Source organism: Protopterus annectens, chromosome 10.part0 (assembly GCF_019279795.1).
Source record: "Protopterus annectens isolate FY-2018-M chromosome 10.part0, PAN1.0, whole genome shotgun sequence".
NCBI classification, from domain to species: Eukaryota; Metazoa; Chordata; order Ceratodontiformes; family Protopteridae; genus Protopterus; species Protopterus annectens.
Genome location: NC_056744.1, coordinates 572,362,217 through 572,388,667, shown reverse-complemented (window position 1 = coordinate 572,388,667; position 26,451 = coordinate 572,362,217). Strand labels below are relative to the sequence as shown.

Genomic DNA, 26,451 nt, shown 5'->3' with positions numbered 1-26,451 from the left:
GCAGAGACACAGAAGTGATCCCCGGGGTGTATTTCTTATTTCCCATCCACTTATCAAGATTTTTCTTGAAGAGTGCTAATGAAGAACTTTGCTTGTCATAGATGGGTAGCTTGTTCCAGAGTATAGGAAGTCTCTGGGACAGGAATCAATCCCTCCAGCGTGTCCTGTTTATTGTGGTAACAAGGTTTAGGTCCCTAGAGCATGTAGCTCAGAGGGAATGGGATTTCTTTAGGTGTAGCATGTCCAACAGCTCTGGGCTTGACATAGCTTTATATGTTAGGCAGAGATCACCTCGGAGTAGGCAATATGCTACGGAGTAAAGCTGGTGTTTTTTGAGGCGGTCAGTGTAGGGCATTTGTTTGAGGCCAGTAATCCTCTTTGTGAGGTACTTCTGTGGCCTTTCCAGCTGCTGCAGATGTCTTGTGAGGTACATTCCAAAAGGGGCGTTGTACTCTATAATGGGTTTAATGAGTGATGAGTAGAGGGGAACAATGACCTCTTTTTTTCCTGGATGAGAACCCTTTTATGATAAGGTGTGCCACGTAGAAGGACTTCCTGACTGCTGTGGCGATGCGACCATCAAAGGAGAGACTACTGTCCACCTGGGTCCCAAGGTCTCTTATCATGCATTCGGTGTTAAGTAGATTGCAGCCTATTTGGTAGTTCATGGGTACAGAGTTTTTACTCAGAGCAGATCTTCTTCGTTTCTATTAATTTCCATGTGTCTAAGTCTTAAGTGATAATTTATTAAAGGTGTTTAGAAAAACAATATGTGGCCAAAAGCAAGGAAGTTTAGTATTTTGATTTGGAAACACCTGTAAAAGTATTGACTAAGAATATTTCAAGACTAATAGGACAATGTTGGAGATAATGGGAAAACAGAGGTACTCAGATTCATGTCTTTTGGATTAAGAGATTTTAGGGGCAGTTACAATAGAGTGAAAAATATATTCTCAGAAACACAGGAAGTTAAGCTAAAGTTATTTACATCAGGGACTCCACCAGAAAATAAAAAAATAATAGGACTTGTAATGACAATAGAGAAAAAAAGCACTGCAATAACATAGAAGTAGCAAGACCTAAAAAGCATAAAGTATATAAAACACATGAGCAAACTTTGAAAGAGGAGAAGAGACTGAGTTTCAAGAAAGATAAAAAGAGTTGAGGAAAAATGGAGAAAGTAAGAACAAGTATATCAACAAACAGCAAGAGTAAAGGAGTTAGAGCTCTCATTTAGGTCAGAGAATGAGAAAGAAGTTAAAACCAGAACAGTTCATAGCCATTTTAAAATAAAAAGAGACGGAAAGGCATAGGATGAATGACTCCACCATAAGATGATGTAATGAAATTAATCTTGGGAGGGGGCAGGGGAATTGTAAATAGTAAGAAAATTAAGAGTAGGAAAAAAGGAGGATGAATAAAGTAGAGGGACAGTTATAAAGTTTCAATAGCAAAGGTCAGATACAAGTATAAAAACCAATAACAAGTGAAAATAGAGGGTTAGGTAAATAAAGAGAGAATGGACCATTACATTGGCAAACAATAAGATGTACAGAAAACACATGACAGACAAGTTATTATATCACCCACCCACTCCCATAAAAAGGAAATAAGATATTTTTTTTTTATTTTGCATGTATCATGCTTATGTGTTACTTACAAGACATATAAAGATGGTTTCATTGTTTGAGATATTAATGCAAGCACCGGTGTTGGCCTGGACCTTTTTTATTAGTTAGAACAGACAAGAGTTAGCACTTTATTTAATCCAGCCACAGGTGAGAGTTGAATGTAAAGGGGTATTACATTAGCTATTTCTTTTTCTGAGATGCAATAAACATGCATTTTCTGGAAAAAAATTTGCTAGTCATGTTCACAGCCAAGCAGTCTACTAACATCTCCAAATTTTACACAATTCTATCATTAATTTTATCCAGCTTTTAAAGTCTCTCTAAAAACAATAAAGACACCAAACAAATTATTTCATCTACTTTTTAGCAACTTTTGCAAAATGAAACTATAAAACACAGTTTTCCAAAACCTTGTCAAAAGTGATTGCTGAAGAAAATACTGTTCTTCCTAAAGCACTACAAGACAAAAACTACCTGAATTGTTTTGGTACGTATACAATTTTTTTTACAAAGTATAGTAAGAAGAGAGAGAGAGACAGATAATAGCTTAAAAATAACTGAACAGTTAATAAATCATCCTACAGAGCCACAAGGTGTGCAATAAACTGGCAATGGCAAAAAAGGGTAAGACACTTTTATTGGAGTGGTATTTATCTAATCAAAATGTTCCAAAACAGGTACTATGACGTTATGTAAAATGGCAGTGAACATTCTTAATGCCAAAAGACACTGGATGATAATCTTCTGCAAAGATGAACAATGCAATCATATTATACTACATTTATTCACATGCTTCAGAAAGAAACTTAACAACCACAAAATAATGAGAAACGCACAAAGATCAGTAATTTGCTGAACAGAGACATTGATTTACTGATAGTGTTACCTTTGCCTCCAGTTCCTTGGCCACCTGGCTTATTATAGAGAAAAATATCAGAGTCGGGCAAGCTGTTGTTCTGCTGAAAATAGTGCTGTAAAGGAAAAAAAAGTTACTGTACAGAAAGTAACGAAAGAAAACAAACATTTGTCAATTACAAATGATGACTAGCAATTATGATGGACTTCAGCACAATGTTAAGACAGCAGGAGAGAGAAGAAATTGATTTGAAAACATTTCAAGCAAGTTAAAAATGGCATTTTAAACATAGGGCTTACTAAAACGCATAAAGAATACTGAAACATAGACAAGGGGGCATTATGTCTAGAAAAGGGAAAATGGTTTTCTTCACAGAAGGAGATGCAATGGAGACCAAATGTGAAGTATATTAGCTAGTAGAGGATATCACATCTGCACAAGGTCATGTACAACATGATGAAGCTTCAAATGATCTTTGTTAATATCAGCAAGATCTTATCTCATATAAAGTTTTAGTATATTTATTACAGATTTCAAACAACGCTGTTGTTGGTAGTGTATGCAATTAAACTGTGATGCCTAAAGAAAGCAAAAATGAATGTCAAATTAAATTCTACAATGAAACAACTTACATAAGCAAAACACCATGAGGACCTGTGCAGGGTATACATTAAAAACTATAGAATTGCTCTGATATATCTAGTATGGTCATTCTAGACTACTTAATTGTGGTTGTAAATATGTATCTATCGGCAATTTACATATCAAAGCATCATAAGTTAAGTAAAAATACTGTGCACGTACATACTGTGTTTTACACAAAATGTAAAAGCATATACAGATGAGAAGAGGGGAAGAAACAATATAAAAAAGCACATTAGTTTGACAATAATTTGTTTTTGCTTAGGAATTTTCAATCCCAAATAGCTGTCAGGTAATTTTTCTCAGGCAGATGATAAATACTGGAAGTTTGATAGTAAACAGATGGGTAATTAGGGACAAGAGATTTGGGCACATGTTTTTTAGGAATGTGAAGAGTTGGTAAACTTTAAAAATTCCCTACAGAGTACTTTATCAGAATGTTGGGTGAGCAAATGGTTGTAATGACATAAATTATTCTTTTAGCTGGGATACAATATCTGAATTGCCTACACACAGTAAGGCTTGGTAAGTTTCATATTAGGTGCCAAAGAAGCAATAACTAGAAAATGGAAATCAAAATCTTTAGAAAAAAGGAAGGAGAAAATCACATAGCAATAAACGGAATTTGTGGGTACAATGCATGCAGAATAATGTTCCAGAGGAGGAGTGAGGTTTAATGGAGGGCAGAAATTGATGAATTTATACTGTTTTGGAGTTAATACTGGAGTAAATGAAAACAATTAAAAAAAAAAGGAAATGAAAGAAAACATGTACACTTCATGACAATAACAATGGAAAATCCTACTACAGTTTTTCTTTTCTAGTAATTTATTTCTCCTTATGTCTTAAAAATGTGATAATTTAATACAAATGCTTAAAAAACAGTTTGATAATAATTTGTGTTTACACAGCAGAAACGGAATCAAGTATAAACATTTTCAATAACTGCAAGGAAAAAAACACTGTAAAGAATACACCATCAAAGTACAAATAAGTCTCAAGAAGCACATAAGAAATTCACATCTAAAATCTAATCTGTGTTAAAAATGGTGAAAACATCAATCACATATAAAAAAACACCTTAAGGGGCAGTATAACCAAGGAAATAGCATATAAAAAACAATCATATATAAAAAAAACACACCTTAAGGTGCAGTATAACCAAATAAATAGCATTAAAAACCCAACCATATATAAAAAAACACACCTTAAGGGTCAGTATAACCAAGGAAATAGCATAAAGGTCTCACATACTTGATATAGTATTTATATAATGTTTACAGAGTGCATATGTTATGTAATAACTAAACAAGAGTAAAAAATATAGGTTCATGTATTATTATGCCAATATCAGTCTGTTTTATTTATTTTCAACAATTTATTTTAGGGAGTTCTAATTAGAGTCACCATGAAGTTGGTCAGTTCGTTAGCTTAAAGTCTCAGCCTTCTCTAGTCCTATTTTTAAAAAAGTGATTATATAAAGATACTGGTATAATATAACTTAGTTAAACGTTTTTGCTGTTGACTGCGCTTGGCTGTGAATGTTGAGAAAAAGGAGATAAGTCCGGCAAAAATGGAACCTGCCAGCTCCACACACATCACAAGATGCTCTGCTGAAGCAGGAATCCATCCAACCGAAGCCCGATAACTGCTCTCCTCCCAAATACAGAAATGGAGGGGACAGATTAAAAAGTTTGCTAATTAATGTCAGAAATCTAAAAGGAGAACCATTTTTTTCCTGACAGTACATCTTCCACTCTAAACAAAATTCAGTAATAGCTGACTTAAGTGAGTTCTCAAGTTTCTGAGCTTAAGCAAAAGCTGGATCATACTAAAACATAACAGTTAGTAGATCACAGCAGAAAGTAAAATATAAAATTCAATGACATCCCCGAGTAAGAGGAAATCTGTAATTGTTCTTCCTTCATGTTAAAGAAAATAGCTGAATGGCTTGTAATGCGAACCTCAGATCTCAATAAAATGCATGTATACTGTGTTTTTGCCAGCATATCTCAGATCCAAGACTTTTTTTAACACATTCATTAAATTGTCACAGATCTTTCTTTTTTTAAACACATTTATTAAATTATCACTCATGACACAGACATAAATACATTGATAGAAAAGAAAACTAACCATATTAACATTTTTCATTTGCATATATTATACATTACATATATTTTCTTTCTTTATAACAACTATCATTTAGTCCATCATTACATAAATTGCCCAATTCCTGCCTTCTCTTAGACCCCTTCTAAATGTGATTCGGCATGTATTGTTTCCACAAATTCCACTAATTTCTAAATAATTTGCTCCTTCCATTTTTAAAGTTCCCACTTCCAAGTTGTTTATCTCTTTTTATAATATTCCAAACTTCAAATACAGTTGGCTTAGATATTGATCGCCATTTTCTAGTAACTGTTTTTTGGAAGCCAATAAAATTACAGTTAATAAGTCCTTACCATATTTAGGCAATACAAATCCTGCATTCCAGTTCAATAGAATCATTTTCTTAGTTACATCTGTTCCCCCAATGTTTCTGACAAATTATTCTGTGAGGAATTTTTTTAAACCAGCCACCTCATCACAGTCCCAAAAAACATGTTCCCAGCCACCTTTTTAGCTCCCATCCCTTCTCCAACATTTGCTATCTCCCTGACGAAAAATACTTTGAAGACTGCTTGGGGTGTAAAAATATGTCTGGAAACAATTCCAAACAAAAATCCTAAATCTTCTGGACTTAGCTGTATATTTGGGAGTCATACATGTGTCCTCCCATTGTTCCCTTGTAAATTATTTTTGCAGTTTCTTTTCCAAATCTTTTCTAACCTCCTCTGTTTGATTCTTATAGTTATCATGCAATATTTTACATGCCATGCTAATTGTCCCTTTTTAATAGCAGCTTCTGTTCTATATTCAAATAAAGATTTGACCAGAGCAGGTCTTTCACTTAGGACTCCCCCTATCCCTTTCTATTTGCCTATATACTCAGATATTGGTCCCTAGTAGGGAAGGAAGTTTCTGATCTTTAGTCCAAACATCTTGGCCTTATCCACTCTATTAACTTTCTCTGTCAAGTTATTTGCTCCCAATACTTTGGCACCTTTGCCAGTTTTCTTCAGCTCCAAGACCTTAAAACCAATACTACTCAAGTTTGCCATGTATTATGTGAAGGAGAGTTTAATTTCGGTCCTTTGGTCACTAATGAAGTTTTTATTTTTCTTTGAACGGCTCCAGGGTGAACAGAGATAATCATTATGTCCCAGAAATGAGAGCCAAATTGAGAGCATTTAAGCAGTCTATACAAATATGTCAAAAGAATAAAAGGAAATTTCTGCTGTTGCACCCTGCAATACTGAAAGTTTGGTTTACAGTCCATTTTTAGGCTGATTTTAAATTTTGTGTGTCAATGACTTCGGTAGAGATTTTAGAATAAGGCAACAAAGTCCCTTCTGCTATTCAATACACCTGTCCCTTACAGTACTCAGAATCCCTTTTCACTTTAAGCCTTTACTTAAGACACAAACATATTAATGGCAGTTAACTTAAATGTGCCCTCTGTTATTAGCAATTAAGGATGAGAATTGGGATGTAGCAACAAAGAGGTTAAATGCAGCACAGTAAAACTGCTACAAAAATCCAAAAAGGTATCCCAAACAGTTAAAGAACTTCAGGCACAAAAAACAAATGTACAGCTATCATTAATTGCCATTAAGGCTGTTTTTTTTTTACTGATTGGCTGTGTTTTATATATAAGAAGTGCATTCACTTGTTTTTATGATACACTGAGGAAGAGTTTTACTCAAAAGCTTTGTTTTACTGCATTTTATTAAACTGTGCTTTATTGAATGGTGGACTTCTGGTTATTCTCTGGTTCAACATAGTAAATCTCAAGTGAGGTGGCCATACTAAAGAATCTATGAATATGTATGCAGTGTCTTCATGGAATGTAAGTGGTTTAACCTCCACAGTGTTTATTTATTTATTTTAGATTTGTTGACCGGGAAAGTCCGACTGGGTATATGCCTATTTTCAGCGGAGGCCCGGGGAGAAAAGCTCCATATATTCAGACATATGAGATTTACATAATATAGGAGTACAATCTAGCATATCAGATGAAAAAAGAAACAGTTTAATTATAGTAAAGACACAGTTCAACAAGAGAAATGACCTATATGTCAGAGTATAATATCACAAGGAACGCTCCATATATTTAGACAAGCAAAATTTCATATAATATAGGAGTATAATCTAGCATTTCAGTGGAAAAAAAAACAGCGTATTTATAGCAAAGACACAGTCTGACAGGTAATGACATATTGTCAGAGTATAACAACAATATAAGGTGCAAGACATTTGTCTAGTAGTTATTAATTTCTCACATGGAGAAAAGAGTAAACATCATACTGCAATCATCTGCTAGTTAAAAGATATGAAATAGTAATGAAATACTGATAACATGCACCAAACTTACACAACCACCATGTTTATTAGCAAAAAATAAAAATAGGATAATGTTAGCGTTTTCACGACTGCTCTAGTCGCTTCATCAGACAAACTGAACAACTCTCCAACCAGTTTATATCACGTTAGCTATCAGCTGATAGGAATAGTACCGTTGAGTACCTACCATAAATGTAGATGTTTGAGTGTATTCACTGTTGCAGTCATTACTCTTGGGTTATCCTGCTGGCAGGCTACCCACAGTCGGCCTGAATTCCAAAGTCCTGGTCCGGCGTCGGTTGCCATCGCCTCTTCCCTGACATCAGTGCGCCAGGGGTATAAAAGATGCAGCAGACGCCATTTTCTTCAGTTTTTCTTGCCCCATTTGTCAGGTGCCCCCAAAAGGGTAGGCTAAATATATTATGCCAATAAACATACATGCAGTAAAGAAACATTTCCTTCATCTACAAGCAAATACACCACATAGGTTGTATAGAATAGAGAAGTACAGATAAACCCCAGCAAAAGAAAGAGGGATGGTGGGAGGGTAACCTGGACTGCAACAGTGAATACACACAAACATCAACATTTATGGTAGGTACACAACTGTACTATTGTTCATCGTGTTTCACTGTTACAGTCATTACTCTTGGGTTGAATTCCAAAGCTGAGGATGGGTGGCTGGGCTAAATAGGATTAGGAGAGGCTATGAGGCCCTGCAGAACTGCAGTGGCAAAGCCTGCTCTGGATTTAGAGTAAAGAGGTAAGTGGTAGTGCTTTGTAAAAGTGTGCACTGAACTCCAAGTTGCAGCTTCTAAGATGTCTCTGGTTGGTACTCCTCTGAGGAAGGCTGCTGAAGTGGCTGCTGCTCTGGTGGAATGAGGCCTAATGCCCTTAGGCGCTGATTTGCCATGCTGAGAATAACAGAAACGGATGCAATGGCCTATCCATTTAGAAATAGTCTGTTTTGAGATAGCGTTTCCTTGTGATCCTGCAGCATATGACACTAAAAGTTGCTCAGTCTTTCTGAAAGCTTTAGTTCTGTCCAAGTAGAAGTGTAGCTGCCTGTGTATGTCCAAAGAATGCAGAATTTTATCACCCTTGTTCTGTGGATTTGGATAAAAGGTAAGCAAGCGAATGGTTTGGTTGAGGGCCACACTGGACACCACCTTAGGCATAAATGTTGGGTTTGTCCTCAAAGAAACCCTGTCTGGATGAAAAATTATAAAAGGTTCCACAGCCATGAGTGCTTGTAACTCCGAGAATCATCTTGCAGAGGTTATTGCTAGGAGCAGAGCTGTTTTCCAGGATAAGAATTTTATATCCGCTGTTGAGGTTGGCTCAAAGGAGGCAGTGTGAGTTTTTCCAAGACATAATTGAGGTCCCATGCCAGAACTGGTGCTCTCCTTGGAGGCCTGATGTTTTTGGCCCCTCTGAGGTACTGCCTTATTAAAGGATAAGAAAAGATAGGTGGTTCCGTATTGTAATGGGCAGAAATGGCAGAGGCATGAATCTTAATTGATGAAAAAGAAAGGCCTTTGTCCAGCATCTCAGTTAGGTATTGTAAAATCTGAGGGATATTTGGTACATACGTGTCAATGCCTTGTTCCTGGTTCCACGCACAGAATCTCTTCCATTTTTCTGCATAAGATTTTCTGGTACTGGGCCTCCTGGCCTCCAAGATAACATTCCTAACAGCTTTTGAAAGAGGAGTGTTCTGAATGGCTACATTATTTGCCATGCTGCCAGACTTACGGTCCTGAGTTGGCTGTGCAGGATCGGATTGTTTTGTTGGGTCAGCAAATGAGAAGTTTGAGGCAATATCCATGCTGGACCTTGGGACAAGCTCTTTAGGATTGGGTACCAGTGCTGGCGTGGCCAGTCTGGTGCAATCAGTATCATTTTTGGCTTCTCTAGTCTGACCTTTAGGAGTACCCTGGGAAGGAGAGGCAGTGGAGGAAAGGCATATACTGTTAGTTTTTTCCAGCTGAAGGATAGGGCATCCACTCTCCATGCTTGTTTGTGATAAATCCTTGTGCAAAATCTCTGTAATTGGCAGTTGTGAGGGGAGGCAAATAGATCTATGTCTGGGCATCCCCATTTCCTTGTTATCATGCTGAAGACTTGTGGATCCAGTTTCCACTCATGGGGATCCATGAGATTTCTGCTTAGTTAAGTCTGCCAGAGTATTTGTTTCTCCTGGCAGGAATTGTGCTTGCAGGTGAACTTGATAAGTCAATGCTGTGTCCCATAAGGTCATTGCTTGTCTGCAGAGGGGGTAGGAATGTGTACCTCCCTGCTTGTTTATGTACCACATGAGCGTAGTATTATCTGTCTTTATCAGTAGCTGTCCTGGATGAAGTAGATCCTTGAAAGCTGTCAGGGCATTCTGAACAGCTAGCATCTCTTTTTGATTGATGTGAAGATGCATCTGGCTTGCAGGCCATGTGCCCTGAATACATTTTCCTTCCATATGGGCCCCCCCAGGCATAATCTGATGCATCCGTTGTCAGTGTCTGTCTGGCTGTGGGTAAAGTGAATGGCAGACCCTTGTTGTGGTGACAAGCCTCTGCCCACCATCAAAACTCCTGTTGCAGGCAGGGAATGATGGTAATTACTGTCTCCAGGCTGTGGCAACGCTGAGTCCAAACACTTTTTAGATACCATTGTAGTTTCCTCATATGCAGTCTGGCATATGGAATTCGTAGAATGCAGGATGCCATGAAACCCAAGGCCTGCAGTATTTTTCTTGCAGATAACTGGGTCTTTGTTGCCATTTTTTTTAAAGTAAGAAGTCAGTTGCTTTTGTTTGTCTGGCGTGAGATAAGCCATCTGGGCAGTTGTATTTAAGCTTGCACCCAGGAATATTATCTCTTGAGAGGGTACTAGTTTTGATTTATTTTCATTTACTGTGTACCCTAGGCAAATTAGTAATCTTTTTACAAACGCCAGATGCTTTAGAAGAATGTCTTTGTTCTCGGCTTGAATAAGGCAGTCGTCCAAGCAGGGATATATTTGAATTCCTCTTTGTCTGCAAAATGCAATTACTGGTGCCAGGCATTTTGTGAAGACCCTGGGCACAGTAGATAAGCCAAAGGGCAGTGCAGAGAATTGGTACTGCATTGAGCCAGCTATGAATCTGAGGTATCTTCTGCAAGATATTCTGATTGGGACATGCAGGTATGCCTCTTTTAGGTCAAAGTTACGAGCCAAGCCTTCTTGCCCAGCATGGGCAGTAGTTGCTGTATTTTATTTATTTATTTATTACAGTTTGATTACCGGGGAGGTCCACTGGGCTTGTGGGCCCGTTTTCAGTGGAGGCCCAGGGAGAAAAGCTCCAGAAGTTTAATTACAATAAAAAAATTACAAAAAGAAATTACATAGAAAATTACATAAAAAAAAATTCAGAGGCAATTGTATTTCAAAACAGTTGTCAATAAAAGAATAACAAGTAACAATTTTAATAGTTCAAGAGGAAATATTGGCTTATGGTTTGAAATCAGGATTTACTAATTAGGAATCTAAGTAGAGAAATTTAAGGAGGTTAGGTAGGAAAATGAGGTTAGCCAGGAGAGAAATGGGAGGATAAATTGAGAGGTATGGGCTTGAGAGTGCAATTGCATTTCCAGTTTTGATGGAGGTAAGAATGAAGATGTTTTTGAAGATGTTAAGGTTGGTGTAGAACCTAAGTATGTAGGGCAGATCATTCCATTTTTTGGCTAGGGTAAAGGATAGGAGCAGTTGACCTGCTGGGCGCTTAGGTTTTTGTATGGTGATTAGGTTTTGGTGAGAAGATCTAAGTGATCTAAGGGGGGTATAAGGCTGTAGAATGTTTGAAAGAGCAGGGTAGTTTGTGGGGTGGAAGAATAATTTGTGGGCTGTTGTGATTTGGAGAAGGTCAAGGTGATTGGGTAGTTCAAGCCAGTTTAGGGAGAGGAGGGAGGTGCAGTGATGAGAGGGGGATTTGGCATTTGTGGCAAATCTTGAGATTTTGTTGTAGCATTGATCCAGTTTGGAGGTAAGTGTGGAAGATAAATTAGTGAGGAGGGGAGCACCATACAGACGGGAGGGAAGAAGGAAGGTAGAGGCAAGGGTAAGGCTAGTGTGAGGAGAGAGGAAGTGGTTGTTTCTATATAGTAAGCCAAGTTTTATGTGTGTTTTTTTTTATGTTTAGCTGGATATGGTCATTAAATTTTAGTTGGTCATCAATTATAACGCGGAGAAGCTTGGTGGAGACGACAATCTCAATGGTGGAGGTGTTGTGGCTGGTGATTAAAAATGAGCCCTTATTTAGAGAGGATGATTTAGATGGGGTGAAAAGGAGGATCTTTGTTTTGTTTGCATTTAGGGCGAGATGATTTTGGAGCATCCAGTTTTCAGTGGTTGAGAAGGCAGTCTGTGTTATGGCTTTTAGTTCTGCTAGATTAGGGGCACAACAGACTGAAGTGGAATCATCTGCATACTGCACAATTTTGGTGTTGGGAATGGCTTTGTGGAAGTCATTAATAAAGATGTTGAATAGTAATGGGCCGAGAATGGAGCCTTGGGGTACTCCAGTAGGTGTAGGAAGGAAGAGGTAAGCTTGGCGCCATTTCACAGCTTGGGACCTGTTTGAAAGGTAAATGGAGAACCAAGAAAGAGTTGTTTGGCAGAGGTTGAGATTAGATAGGTAGTTTAGAAGGTGGGAATGAGAGATGGTGTCAAAGGCTTTGGATAAGTCAAGAAGAATAGAGGAGACTATGTTACCAGAGTCATGTGCTGAGTTGACAGAGTGCAAGAAGGAAAGAAGGGTGGTGGTTGTACTATGTCCAGGGCGGAAGCCGTGTTGAGTAGGAGAGAGAAGTTGGTGTTTGGTAAGGAATGGCAAGAGCTGCAGGTGGATACATTTTTCAAGAATTTTGGATAAAGGAGAGAGGATGGCTATGGGACGGAAGTTGGAGACGGAGCAATTTATGCCACCCTTGTGGAGAGGCAGAATGAAGGCAGAACGCCATAGTTTGGGTACGTAGCCTTCGAGTAAAGACCTATTAATTAGGATGCTGATGGGAATGGCAATAGCGTCAGAAGTTGTTTTAAGGAAGGAGGATGGAATGCTGTCAGGGGCATAGGAACAAGACTTTAGTTTTTGGAGAAGTTTCTTTATTAGGTTGGTGGATACAGATTTGAGTTCGAAAGAGGGAGCAAGGGATACGGGGACTGAAGTTTGAGCGGGGGGGGGGGGAGTTATTGTTGGTGAAAGTCTTGTTTAGATCAGCGATAGAAGAGGTGAAAAATTAATTGAAAAGGGAGGCTATTTCAAGGTCAGATTTGCTGGTATCAGGCGAGGGGTTGTTTTTAGTACCTGGTCTAAGAAGAATTAATAGAGTTCCAGAACTGTTTAGGATTTCTTGGATGGTTTATATTTAAGGAAAATTTGTGGATCCTTATGTTTAAGGTGGGCTTTCCAGGTTTTATCTCTTTGAAGCATTATCTTTTTAGTTTTGTTAGTGAGCCAGGGGGAGTTCTTTGTTTTGACTCTTTTAGTTCTAATAGGGGCTTGAGAGTTGAGGATAGTTAAGAATGTGGAATTGAAGTAGTCAATGGCTTTGTCTAAGTCTAGAGTCAACATCTTGAATTTTGGAACCTCCAGAAACATGTTTAGTATAGACAGGTCCAGTACTGGTCTCCAGGTTTTGCCCTTTCTGGGCACTAAGAAAAGTCTGGAGTAAAATCCTTGCCCCTGCTCTTGTTGTTGTACTTGTTGAATGGCCCTCATGTCCATGAGGGCTGTAATTTGCTTTTGTGCCTCTGCCCATTGATTGTGTGGCAGGTCTGGCATTCCTTTTGCCTTTGGTAGGGTGTGAAAATGGAACCTGTGGCCTTGGGACACTATGTTCAGGACCCATTTGTCTTGGGTAACCATTTGCCAATTTGATGAAAAAAGTGCTAGTTTTCCCCCTAAGGGTGCTGCCAAAAGAAAAGTGCTTGGATCTGGCAGAGGAAAGTCATTGGGACTGTTTCCTGTAAGGTTGTGATTTGTCTTCTCTGCTTTTGGAGGTAGGAGCACCTCATTGTTTAGGCCTGTATGAGCCTTGGGGCTGAGATCTGCCTCTGGGACGTCTGTATCTGCCTCTTTGTGGTCTGTCTGACACTGGAAAGGGCCAATTTTTAGAAGGCCAGTTCCTGCTAAATCTGGGTGACTGTACCTGTAAGAATCATAACCACATTGCAAAGTATGCTTTCCCACTTGTTCAGCTGCATGCAATAAATCCTGCATTTCTTTGTTCTCTGAACATTCAGTATTTGTCAACATTTTCTGTTTAAGCAGTGACATTACGTATTGCTGATATTTAGTATAGACATATGACATATGAAACTGACAATTTAAAGCCCTTACAGCCAAGGTAGCAGAAGTGTAAACTTTTTTCCCCCATCTGTCCAGTGACCTAGAATCCCTATCAGAGGTGACAGGGTTTTTTGCAGTGGAAGCTTTGACCCCTTTGGGACCCTGAGAAATAGTTTCTGGGTCAGCAGTGGGGTTTTTATATAGGAATTTATGAGAATCCGGGACCCTGTAGTATCTGTCTGGCTTAGCAGGTGCAGGGGGTAAAGAGTCAAGGGACAGGCCGGACTCTGAAAATACATCATCTACAATGTCTAGAACAGGTGGAATAGCAAGGGGCCTGTGCTGATTAAGTAGCAGAAAGTCTCTGAGCCTTTTCTTAGATTCAGAGTAATCTTGGCTCTTCCAGTGGAAATGCTCCCTCATGGTATGCAGGGTTTCCCCAAAATAATAATCCTCAGGAGGTGAGGCTGAAGGAATGTATTCTTCAGCATCAGTGTCCTCATAGGGAGGCATAGAATAATCCTGTTCAGAAGAGGAATCAGAAGAAATAGAAACCTGATCAGAAGAATCATATTCTGTCTCTTGCCTAGGCCTCTTATCAGGAGGGGGATGGGAACCCCTGATCAAAGTAATTAGGTCTTCGGCCATTTTAAGCATCTGTTTTTTAGGCATGGAAGTCTGAGTAGGAGAATGCTGTACTTGTTTCTTTGTCTTTAGAGCTGCTTTAGTCTTTGTCTTTGAAGCTGAAGATGGTTTAACATATAGCTGTGTTGGTCTGAAGACACCCTCAGAAGCGTTTACTTGCAGTTTGAAAAATAAATCCAGCACCTGTTTGTGAAGGCTTGAGCTTTTTTGTGTACTTCTTGGTTTTGTTTGGTTTTGTGGATTTACAATTATATTTAGGCAAGTTCACACCAGACTTCAGGGAGTGATAGCACCTGAAAATGTTACATGGTCTTGGTTGGAACAGCACCAGAAGGCATTTGAAGACCTTAAACAGAAAATTGGCACCCTAACCACAATAAGATATCATGATGTCAATAAACCTGTCACTCTTTCCTGTGATGCTTTAAAATTTGGTTTTGGCGCAGTTATTCTTCAGGAAGGCAGACCAGTAGCCTATGCATCTAGAGCACTTACCCAAACTGAAATACAATATGCTCAAATTGAGAAAGAACTTTTGGCAATAGTATTTGCATGTTCCAAGTTTCATGGTTATATCTATGGTCGAACTATTCAGATTGAAACTGACCACCATCCTCTAGTTACTATTTTAAAGAAGCCTATGCATTCAGCTCCAGCAAGATTACAAAGAATGATGCTCAAATTGCAAAAGTACAACTTCAAAATGGTTTATAATAAAAGGCAAACTTCTTTATCTGGCTGACACCTTATCCAGATCACCCAGAAATACAATGGAACAGTTTGACGCAGAGAATTTTGACTTTGACATAATGGCAGTACATAATTTTTCTACCACGAGACTTGATGAGCTGACAGATCAAAGAGTGATCCAATTTTGCATAAGCTCAACCACTATGTTAGTGCTGTAGTGCAAACCTATTTTCCGAGATGAGATGTTGATGGAAGATGGCATTATTTTCAAAGGTCCTAAAATTGTTGTTCCTGCTTCCTTACAACATGAATATATCCAGATTTTGCATCATGGTCATCCAGGTTCTAAGTCTACCAAAGGGTGAGAAGGGTGAGAGAACTAGTATTGTGGCCTTTTTTCTTGTTCTGTATGCAATATACTAAACTGCATTTGTAAAAAGAACCACTTCAGCTAAGTCAAGTTCCTGAACTACCTTGGTCAACAGCAGCCACTGACATATTCGAGTGGAACAATCAGCATTACTTAGTATTGGCAAACTCTTATTCAAACTGATGTGAGATTGACTTACTACCTGATCTAACATCCACTACAGTTATTACTAAGTGAAATCCTACTTCTCAGTCCATGGTAGTCCACACAAAGTTATTTCTGACAATGGTACTCAATTTACTAGTCAGTTATTTCAGAACTTTGGAATAGAATGGGACTTTATACATATTTCTAGTAGTCCAGAATATCCGAGTCAAATGGACTAGCTGAACGTGCAGTGCAGAATGGAAAGCAATTATTTGAAAGATCAAAGCGTGACAATACCGATGTTTTCTTGAATTTACTTAATCTCAAAAATATACCCCATGATGATATACTTGGCTCACCTGCTAAGAGACATCTATCCATGCAAACCAGAACAACACTACCTATTATTTCCAGTTTATTGAGGCCTAAAGCTAAAAACAACAGAACCATCGGAGCCCAATTATTCAAGACACGTTATATTCAGAAGTCCAGTTATGATAAATCAAGTAGATTTCTTCATCCATTGAAAGGAGGACTGACAGGGAAGATACAAACCGTGAAAGGTTTCGTCCGGATTGGTCAAATAACAGGTATCTGTACTGATCCTAGATCCTGCTTTGTAGAATCTAAGGGTATGGAGTATAGCAGAAATTTCAGACACCTACTTCCTGTACCAGAATCGTTATCGCAACATTGTTCCTGTGATACAGACTCTAGATCTCACTGCAATCCAGACAATGTTCCTGTTCCAGAACATGTCTTACCTTATAATTCCATTCCTGAGGATGTTCCCAATATTCCTAAGGTTGAACATTCAGCATAGACGGTTCCAGTTGCCAAATCTAATTCCCAGTTTTATGTCACACGATTTGGTCGCACTTCTAGACCATGTGTGAGATACACAGCGACTTGGACATAACTGTACATACATACTTAGTTTTGTATAACTGCATAATAAAAAGGCTATTTGTATTGTTAGCATGCCAATTAATATCCTCAGCATCACAAGATCTATTTCTCAAAGAGGGAGGATGTAGAGCAGAGTGAGTGATGTCTTTAAGAAGCATTGCAAGTGATGTACATGCATATATAAATAGCAAGCACGTGCTATTCCTAGTGCCATTTTGAAAATGCAGCCAGAGAGTAAGCATATGAGAATGAATGCAATTAGTTTGTATTTAAGTTACTTTATGTTAAAGTTAATAAGTTTCTACTGTGATGTGTTTGTACATAATAAAGCTGCTTGAAAAGAACCCACAAAGACTCATCTATTACATCCTGACTAGAAGAGTGACACTTGCTATATATGTTTTCCTTGGCAAGACACTTTCAAACAATATACAACAAAGCATGATATGATTTCATTATGCTTCAACATGGTGTGCACTGAGGAAGATGATTAGCACAAAAGGGAAAGAACGAAGTCATGATTTCTTAATATGTGGATGTGTGGGATTATTCTATATGAAGAAAACCTTCTGGGTAAAGGAAATTGGTTAAGATGCACTTGTCCTTTTATCTAACAATAGGCGTCAGGTGCTTTTCTGCATAACCTCTGTAACTGCAGAATTTTCATCTCTTTACTCAAGCTGATTCTCCACTTGTCTAAGAAATATTGTGTGAATGGTTTAAATTCCTGTCACTGCTACTTCCTCTCTCTATACAACTGTCCTTATTAACACACACCTTATGTCATGAACATCCTGTTCATTAAGATAAAATGTTAAATTTAATGTGTTAAATATTTTTATCATGGTCTCCACCACGGAAAATAATATATAAAGCAGCAGAATATACAGCTGTATTTTTCTTCTCTTACTGTTATAATGGAACAGTAATAAACACAATTACTTCTGTGGCACAACATAAGATTCAAGAAATTACTACTGCTTTGCTAGTGTACTCATATTAACTGATCTGAAATTTGGAAAAACTGACATAGTAGCCTTCACTGTCACCAGATTTATGCAAAAAAAAAACATTAACTCAGTGTAAGGGGAATTTACTTAGTCATTTACTTCATCATCTTAGTCACGTTATGCTCTGTTCAAAATGATACATGTAAAAGTTTAATGTCTCTTCTCTGCTTGGCTTGTGCACTTTACAGCCCTAGAATCATAGCTGGCCTCCACTACCTCTCTACAGCTTCAGTTTCCCTGTCCATCCCATCTGTAATCAACAGGTTACACCATGCTCTACATGGCAGCCTGCAATTTCTAAAGTGCTCTTTCCAGCTACTGTATTATTGAATTTCCCTGTTTTTTTTGTATAGGCAGTTTTATGTTGGTTTTCTTTTTCGTGTTTTTTTTTTCTCATTCCATTTAGATTTACTGATAAATAATGAACAAAACTCATACTATGAGCAAAATATAAGCTTTTGCCAATATTTTAAAACAAGTCCAAGTTGGTACAATGACTTACCACATCATACATTGCTTCTGAATAGGGACAGTTGCAACTATATTTTTGAGGTGGGCCAAATACGCTCTGTTCACCTTCACTACCACTCAGGCTAACTTTGCTCCCCTACTCTACCCCTAATCCCATTCAGCCCACCCTTCTCTACTAATATAACCCCTATTAGCAACTCTCAAAATTAGCTCACAACCAAAGAAATACAAAAGAAACTGGACCCCACTAATCACACTTCTTTCTCTTAAACCATCACAATCTCGTCATAGTTAACAACCAGTATCCTTACTGCCAAGTCACTTTTCCCATCACACCTGGCAGGAAATCCCATCCCTTCCTCCCCTCAATCCGACACCTTACTAACCCCACACTCCTATCAAGCGGTACTTTTTATTGAGCAACACAACACTGTAGCTCCCCTGACTCACACACTTTCACATCTAATGCAAAACCCTCCCTAAATTCCATCATCATACTTCTTTTGTTATCAGTGCATTTCAAACTGACAAACACAACTCCTCTATACTCTAACTTCATTGTCTCCATCATAGTCTAACTCTGACCTCTGAGAAAGTTCTCTACTTCGATACTTCATCTCCCCCATTAACACTTTCCTTGCACATCAACAAAAACGTACCTTGCCTCTCTAATCTCCTACTTCTATTCTCACTACTACAAATTACCACTCTGCTCAGTAGCATCCTCCTCCCTGTCTTACTCTGGTCTCATTCTCACCTGGCTAAACCCCAACAATAAGAATGACAAACTACTTCTCTCAGGCTATAACACCCTGTGACTAGGCAGACTACGTAAAAAAGCAGGAGGCATAGCAGTTCTGTGCAATAATGCATTGATACTCTTACCATACCAAGTTTTACCCACCTTCCTTCAATAATGCTGAAATATGCCTTTCCCTCTAAATAATCAAAGAACATGAAAATATCAGTCTTAACAATGTTTACATTTCCCCAGGTAACAACAATTCAACTTTAGTGGACCATTTATCTTGGCTCTCTACAAATATCAACATGAAACCATCATCCTAAGTGCAATAAATATAAATTGGTGGTCTACATCTGCTCCCAACTCTACCTGTGCCATAAATCCATAAAACTTCATACAACTCATCACCTTTCCAACCACATAGAGCAAACACTCCAAAAGATATTCTATTTTAGATAGGGCCCTCACATGATCCACATATGACTCATGTAAAATTATCTCCTCTGGTACCTTCCCTAACTCTGTGAATGACCACTTCCCAATCTTTCTTAAAAGATTGCCAACTTAACCCCAGAAGGAGCACCACTATAACATAGTTCACACTTCGCTCAATTTTACAAAGATACACCCACAGAAATACTGAAAGCTTGCAAAATGTATCTTCTAAAAGCTCTCCAGCTAGTTGTATATTTCAATGATACCTTTTTCAATATATTAAACCAGTTAGCCACGGCCATACACAAATGAGTCAAATTAACACCTGCCCCTTGGATCAGAAAAACTACTAAATCTCTGACAGCAAGACATAAAGCCATTTACAGATCTTCAAAAAGCTCCACAACCACACAAAAAATGAATTTGATCTGATTAAAATACTCATTATATCTCAATCCAAGATAAACTCAATAAAAACCCCAAACAATGCTGGTCTTCCATTAACAATTTGTTAAAATCCAGGTCACCCAGCCCAACCATCCCCCTATTAACATCAACCATACCAAACCTATTTCTAACCAACTCAACTCACACTTCAGAGATTCAGTCACCTCCCTTAAAAACAACCATCAGCCTATCCTTCTCTCCATCCTCACAGAACTATCCTTCTAAAATTCCTGCCTTCCACATCAACCCAGTTCCAATCACCACTAGCAAAAATGCAAACTACTTCAAAAGCTAAAACCCACCACAATAGCCAACGATAACCTTTCCTCAAAATACATTAGCATGACTGTTGACACATTAGCATACCCTACTCCCTAATCTCATGAATAGATCTACTGAAGAAAACTATGCACCAATTACCTGAATGAGTGACAAATTATTCTCTTACACAAAGAAAGAGACTCCAATGAATTCTGTGATTACCTGCCCTACAGCCATTCTATCTCCATTATCAGAAATCCTTGAAAAGTCTATGAAGCTTAACTTCTGAAACACTTACTAGATAAGTCTCCTTTCTTCTGCCTATCATGGCTTCAAGCTACACACCACAGCACTACCACAGCTCTTCTTAATTTCACCAATTTTATCAGCCTTCACAGGGACTCTGGAAATATTTTCTGTCTATTCCTTGAGTTATCTAAGACGTTTGATGCTGTATTCCATTAGAGTCGCCTTGCACATGATCCTCAATAGGTTTGGAAACCCCCTCCCTTTCCTGGATTCATAACTACCTTTCTAACAGTGTACAGGCACCGAAATATCATGCATGTGTGTGTGTGTGTGTGTGTGTGTGTGTGTGTGTGTGTGTATAAAAACCTGGTTCAATAATTCTCACCTCCTACTGAACACTAAGAAAACCAAGTTATTGCTTTTCACACCAAAATCTGCATCCTCTACAAAAGATAACTTCCCCCATAACCTCATCAAACAAGACTTCTATTAAACTTGTGTCTCACACAAAGCTACAGTGGATATAAAAAGTGTACACACCCCTGTTAAAATGCCAGGTTTTTGTGATATAAAAAAATGAGACCACAATAACTCATTTCAAAATTTTTCCCACCTGTATAATTCAATTGAAAAACAAACAAATCTGTTAGGGGAAAAATATAAAAAATAAAAAACGTACAATAAGCTGGATGCATAAGTGTACAAAGCCTTAAACTAATACTTTGCTGAAGCACCTTCTGATTTAATTATAGCATTCAGTCTTCTTGGGTACACACCTGCCATCAATTAAAGAGACTCTGATTAACCCCAAATAAAGTTCAGCTGACCTAGCAGGATTTTTTTGACATTTACTCAGTTGCCTGCTACAGCAAAAGCCATGGTTCGCAGAGAGCTTACAAAGCATCAAAGGGATCTCATTGTTGAAAGGTATGACTCAGGAGAAGGGTACAAAACAATTTCCACAGTATTGGATATACCATGGAACACAGTGAAGACAGTCATTACAAAATGGAGAAAATATGGGACAACAGTGATGTAGCAAAGAACTGGACGTCCCTCCAAAATTGATGAAAAGACAAGATGAAAACTGGTCAGGAAGGCTGCCAAGAGACCTACAGCAATACTGAAGGATTTGCAGGAATTTCTGGCAAGTACTGGCTGCATACTACATGGTAACAACAATCTCCCGTATTCTCCATATGCCTGGGCTATGGGGTAGGGTTGCAAGGAGGAAGCCTTTTGTTACACAGAAAAACATCCAGGCCCAGCTAAAATTTGGAAAACAATACATCAAGTCTCCCAAAAGCATGTGGGAAAATATGTTATGGTCTGATGAGACCAAGGTTGAACATTTTGGCCACAATTCCAAAAGGTACATTTGGCGAAAAAAACACTTTGCATCACCAAAAGAACACCATCCCCACAGTGAAGCATGGTGGTGGCAGTATCCTGCTTTATGGTTGCTTTTCTTCAGCTGGAACTGGGGCTTTAGTCAAGGTGGAGGGAATTATGAACAGTTCCAAATACCAGTCACTTTTGGCCCAAAACCTTCAAGTGTCTGTTAGAAAGGTGAAGATGAAGAGGAATTTCACCTTTCAACATGACAATGACCCCAAGCATACATCCAAATCAACAAAAGAATAGCTTCACCAGAAGAAAATTCAAGTTTTGGAAAGGCTCAGCCAGAGCCCAAACCTAAATTCAATACAAAATCTGTAGGGTGACCTGAACAGGGCTGTGCACAACAGATGCCCTCACAATCTGAGAGATCTGGAGCATTTTTGCAAGGAAGAGTGGGCAAGTATTGCCAAGTCAAGATGTATCATGCTGATAGACTCCTATCCAAGAAGACTGAATGGTGCAATTAAATCAAAACATCAACAAAGTATTAGCTTAAGGGTATGCACAGTTATGCAACCAGCTTACTGTACGTTTTTTATTTTTTATATTTTTCCCCCCTAACAGATTTGTTTTTCAATTGAATTGTACAGGTTATAAGTCATATTAAAGGTGGGAAAAGTTTTGAAATGATTATCGTGGTCTCATTTTTTATATCACAAAACCTGGCATTTTGACAGGGGTGTGTAAACTTTTTATATCCAGTATATTTGATGTCATTATGGATACCCACCTTAAGTCTGATATTCAAATTCAACACGCTATTAAGAAAATCCACATAAAAATTGCACTCCTATATTGTAGCAAACACTTTTTAACTAGCAAAGCTGACGATACAATAGCATCTGTATATCTCTTGCCTTTGCTACTCTAAGCTGCCCCCCATCTACACCACGTTCTACTAACAACAACTGAACAATGCTATAACAAAAAAAAAGATAAATTTGCCACTAACCAAACTGCTAACCCCCTCCACTGCCTAGCCTTAAAACAGGCCGGCTAGAACTTCTACACTACCTCTCTATCACTCATTTAGCAACTGTTCAAAATATAATTTACAAACCTCAAAACTGTCCTACACTCCAAGCCTTAGTGAAACCTAACACCCCTGCATGGTCACTGCTCTCCACAGAGAAGTCTCTATTAACCACAACCAAAACCCACAACTCTCCTGGCCTGTCCTCATACTCAAATTATGTCTCCATAATCTGTAATTCTATCTCTAGCACCATCAGACAACAAACCAGCCTATACATATTTAAAAACTTACTAGAGCAATACATTTAAAACACTTGACTCTGCCCTTGCATCTCTGCAGGCTAGACTACTTTGATTCTTAAGTCACCTACATTACCTGCATATGCCTCAACAAAGCAAATTCTCAATGTAAATTCCCTACTGTTTTTTTATCCCTTTGTTCTTTCTGCTACTTTTACTCTTTACATACCTCCAGACAAGCTTTTCCCTCCATCAAAATTCCAAATCATACTATCTTCTACACCTACCTCAGTTCTTTATAACTTTTTCTATATATCATCTGACAAATTTACATGACTCACATTTCCTCACCGTCTTCTTGCTTGCTGTTCTCATCCCCTCCTTTCTGCTTTCTACTCCTATCTTCCACATCACCTTTTTTTTTTATTTCTCCTACCCTTAAATGTAAAATTATAATCTGACATTTGAACCTCTCTGCATATGCCAATTTGTCACATATTAATATGTGATGAAAAGGAAGTTATGTTCTTACCATAACGTTTCATCTGTGTTGTTCATCTTCATTCATTTATTACTGATGGGTGTCAGTTCCATCCTTGGAACAGTCAGTTTTATAACAAGCTCGTGCCAGCCAAAAAAACTCTCGAGCTAAGCTCTTACCCACAGTGCCCTTCTCCCTGTTACCTCAGATCGAGTTTGCCCATAATAAGTAAAGCAGAGGCTTTTTCTGAGCAGAAACCCTGAAGAGTAGGACCTAATCCGATCCTCCAGCAGCCTGTGGAGGGGGAAGGTGGATGGGACGTAATGAATGAATGAAGATGAACAACACAGATGGACCACTATGGTAAGAACATAACTTCTTTGTCTGATGTTGTTAATCTTTATTCATTCCTTACTGATGGGACAGTCCCTAGCTAGTCCTGGGAGGCCCTTATGGAAGGATGTTCCTGAGTACCATTGAACCAGAAGATGCCCTTCCCCTGGAGACCAAATCCAATTTGTAATGAGTGACAAAGGTATGAGAGGTAGCCCAAGTCGCAGCTGCACAAATACCATCCAATGATGCCTTAGCATGAAAAGCAACAAAAGTAGTCACCAACCTGAAGGAGTGTGCTTTGCTTGCTCCGTAGAGAAATTTTATTTCATTGGTAAATCAAGGATATACAGTTTATCAACCACTTGGACAAGGTTACTTTTGAGACAGTTTCCCAATTTGGGGCTTGAATAGGACACAGACAGCTGGTCTGATTTACATACTTAGTTCTGTCCAGGTAAAAACATAATTGTCTATGCACATCCAGCAAAGAAAGCCAGTATTCTCCTTTGTCTGAGTAGTTGGGGAAAAAGACTGGTAGGTCAACAGTTTGGTTAACTGACAATTCTGAAATAACCTTGGGCAGAAAGGAAGGATTAGTCCGGAGTTACACTCTGTCTTTATGAAATACCAAGTAAGGGCATAATACACAAGGCCTGAAGCTCAGAAATGCTTCTGGATGATGTGACAGCTACCAAAAATAGTGATTTCCAGGACAGGAACTTTAAGTCGCAAGTGGAAGCAGGTTCAAAAGGCGATGGTGTCAGGGACTGCAGTATGAGAGTTAAATTCCAGTTTGATGGGTTCCCTGAAGGGTGGTCTGATATGGGAGGCCCCTTTTAAGAAAGTTTTGCAGAAATGATGGGAAATTAGTGATGAGGCTTGGAATCCATTATGAAAGTTTGAGATAGCACCTAAGTGTACTTGGACAGTTGAGGCTGCTGCTCCTGAATGAAGAAGACTTGCAAAATAATCCAAAACAAGACTAACAGGGACTGTAGAGGGGTCTAGTTGTCTTTGTTGGGACCAAATAAGGAACCTCTTCCACTTGCTGAGACAGAGTTTTCTGGTGGATGGTTTATGCAAAGCCAGAATGATATTACGCACTGGGGAGGTAAGGTGCCTGGCGATTACCGGAATTGGAGAAACCAAGCTGTCAGCTTGAGACTGGATATGTTCGGGTGAGTCAACCCTTGTGGATACGAGATTAATTCTGGAGTTGGATCCAGAATCCAAGGTTGATATACTAGGTGAGGCCAGAGGAAGGGAAACCAAATTTGTCATGGACAGTAAGGGGCAAAGAGGATTATTCTGCTTCTCAGACGAAGAGCTTTCTTTAGAACTTGGGGAATCAGGGGAAAGACATACAGAAGTCCCATGGACCAATTGTGTCTCAACAGCATCCCTCAGGGACTCCCCATTTGAGGGGATTAGGGGAAAGTAGCTGCTGCACTTGTGATTTGCCGGAGAGGCGAAAAGGTCGCAGCAAGGCTGGCACCAGCAGATGAAGATCTTCGCCGCAATAATTGGATTGAGGGGACCACTCATGAGGCAGTAGAATACATCTGCTCAGTTTGTCTGCAATCATGTTGGAACTCCAAGGAATATGTGTTGCAATCAGAAAGCATTTGGAAGCTATGGCCCATTGCCAAATTAAAAAACTAAACGGAAACCTCGGTGAGACCAATAAGTGTACGAATTCACTAAATACTTCCAAGCGGAACACATTTATTGATAAAAATACAAACTGGATGTTAAGCGCTTTCACTCATAAAACACAGCTTCATCAGAACACTTATTGGTCTCACCGAGGTTTCCATTGCCAAATTCTCATGGCCTCTCGACATAATGGGGAGGACTTTGTTCCCCCTTGTTTGTTGATGTAACAGACTAAATTTCTAGTTAATCACTGTATATTAATCAGATCAGACAATAGTAGTAGAAGTAGCAAATGTAAACTCGTCAAGTCAAAACAAAACAAAACAAAACAAAAAGTAATAATAGAAAATATATAATTGTACAGCATTACTAAGTATTCGAAAGTAATACTATTATATAGTTATATTATACATTATTATTTATTATACGTTATTATATATTATATTATACAATTATATAGGTTTTTAGGGTTCTTGTACACAGACCTGTAGAAGTTTAGAAGGACGAAAGCGATCTTTGTTAACAATAGGTTATGGAAATAGAAACTGATTTTTACATGCAAAATGTATATGTATATATTTATATATATTTTTTGATTGCCAAATGAACTAAGATTGATATATTTCCAGCCATGTAGTATATTGTCTTGGATAAAATCACAGACTTAATAATCTACTTAATAATTTGGTTAAATAAGAGGTACCACATCATTATAAATTTTATTTAAAGTACATAAGGGTTATATATTATTATGACAGCTACTAAGTAGGGCAGGACCAGCTCGAATGTCACACTGATGGGGGAAGGGATGTGAATTTAACATGTGTACCAATAACACTTTGTTTTACAGCACAATAAACCACTCCCATGCCTGATAAAAAGTATATATATATATATATATATATATATATATATATATATATATATTTAGAAAGCTTGTGAGGAAATTATTACTCTATTTTTGTTTTACTTGGATCGCTTGTCTGTGTACTTAATAAAGGATTTTCGACTGGAAACAGACTGCCTGCCTTGCTTGGATTACTTTCAATACTTAGTAATGCTGTACAATTATATATTTTCTAT

General features: G+C 38.3%; 1 protein-coding gene across 2 annotated transcripts in view; it reads right to left on the bottom strand.

The window, feature by feature from the left end:
* Positions 1-26,451, bottom strand: part of SZT2 (SZT2 subunit of KICSTOR complex) — a 3,556,133-nt gene that overhangs the window by 1,444,321 nt on the left and 2,085,361 nt on the right. For both annotated transcript variants that reach the window (XM_044085412.1, XM_044085413.1), the window contains exon 49: positions 2,518-2,602. In XM_044085412.1, the coding sequence (XP_043941347.1) occupies positions 2,518-2,602 (85 nt within the window). The remainder of the gene's footprint in view (positions 1-2,517; positions 2,603-26,451) is intronic.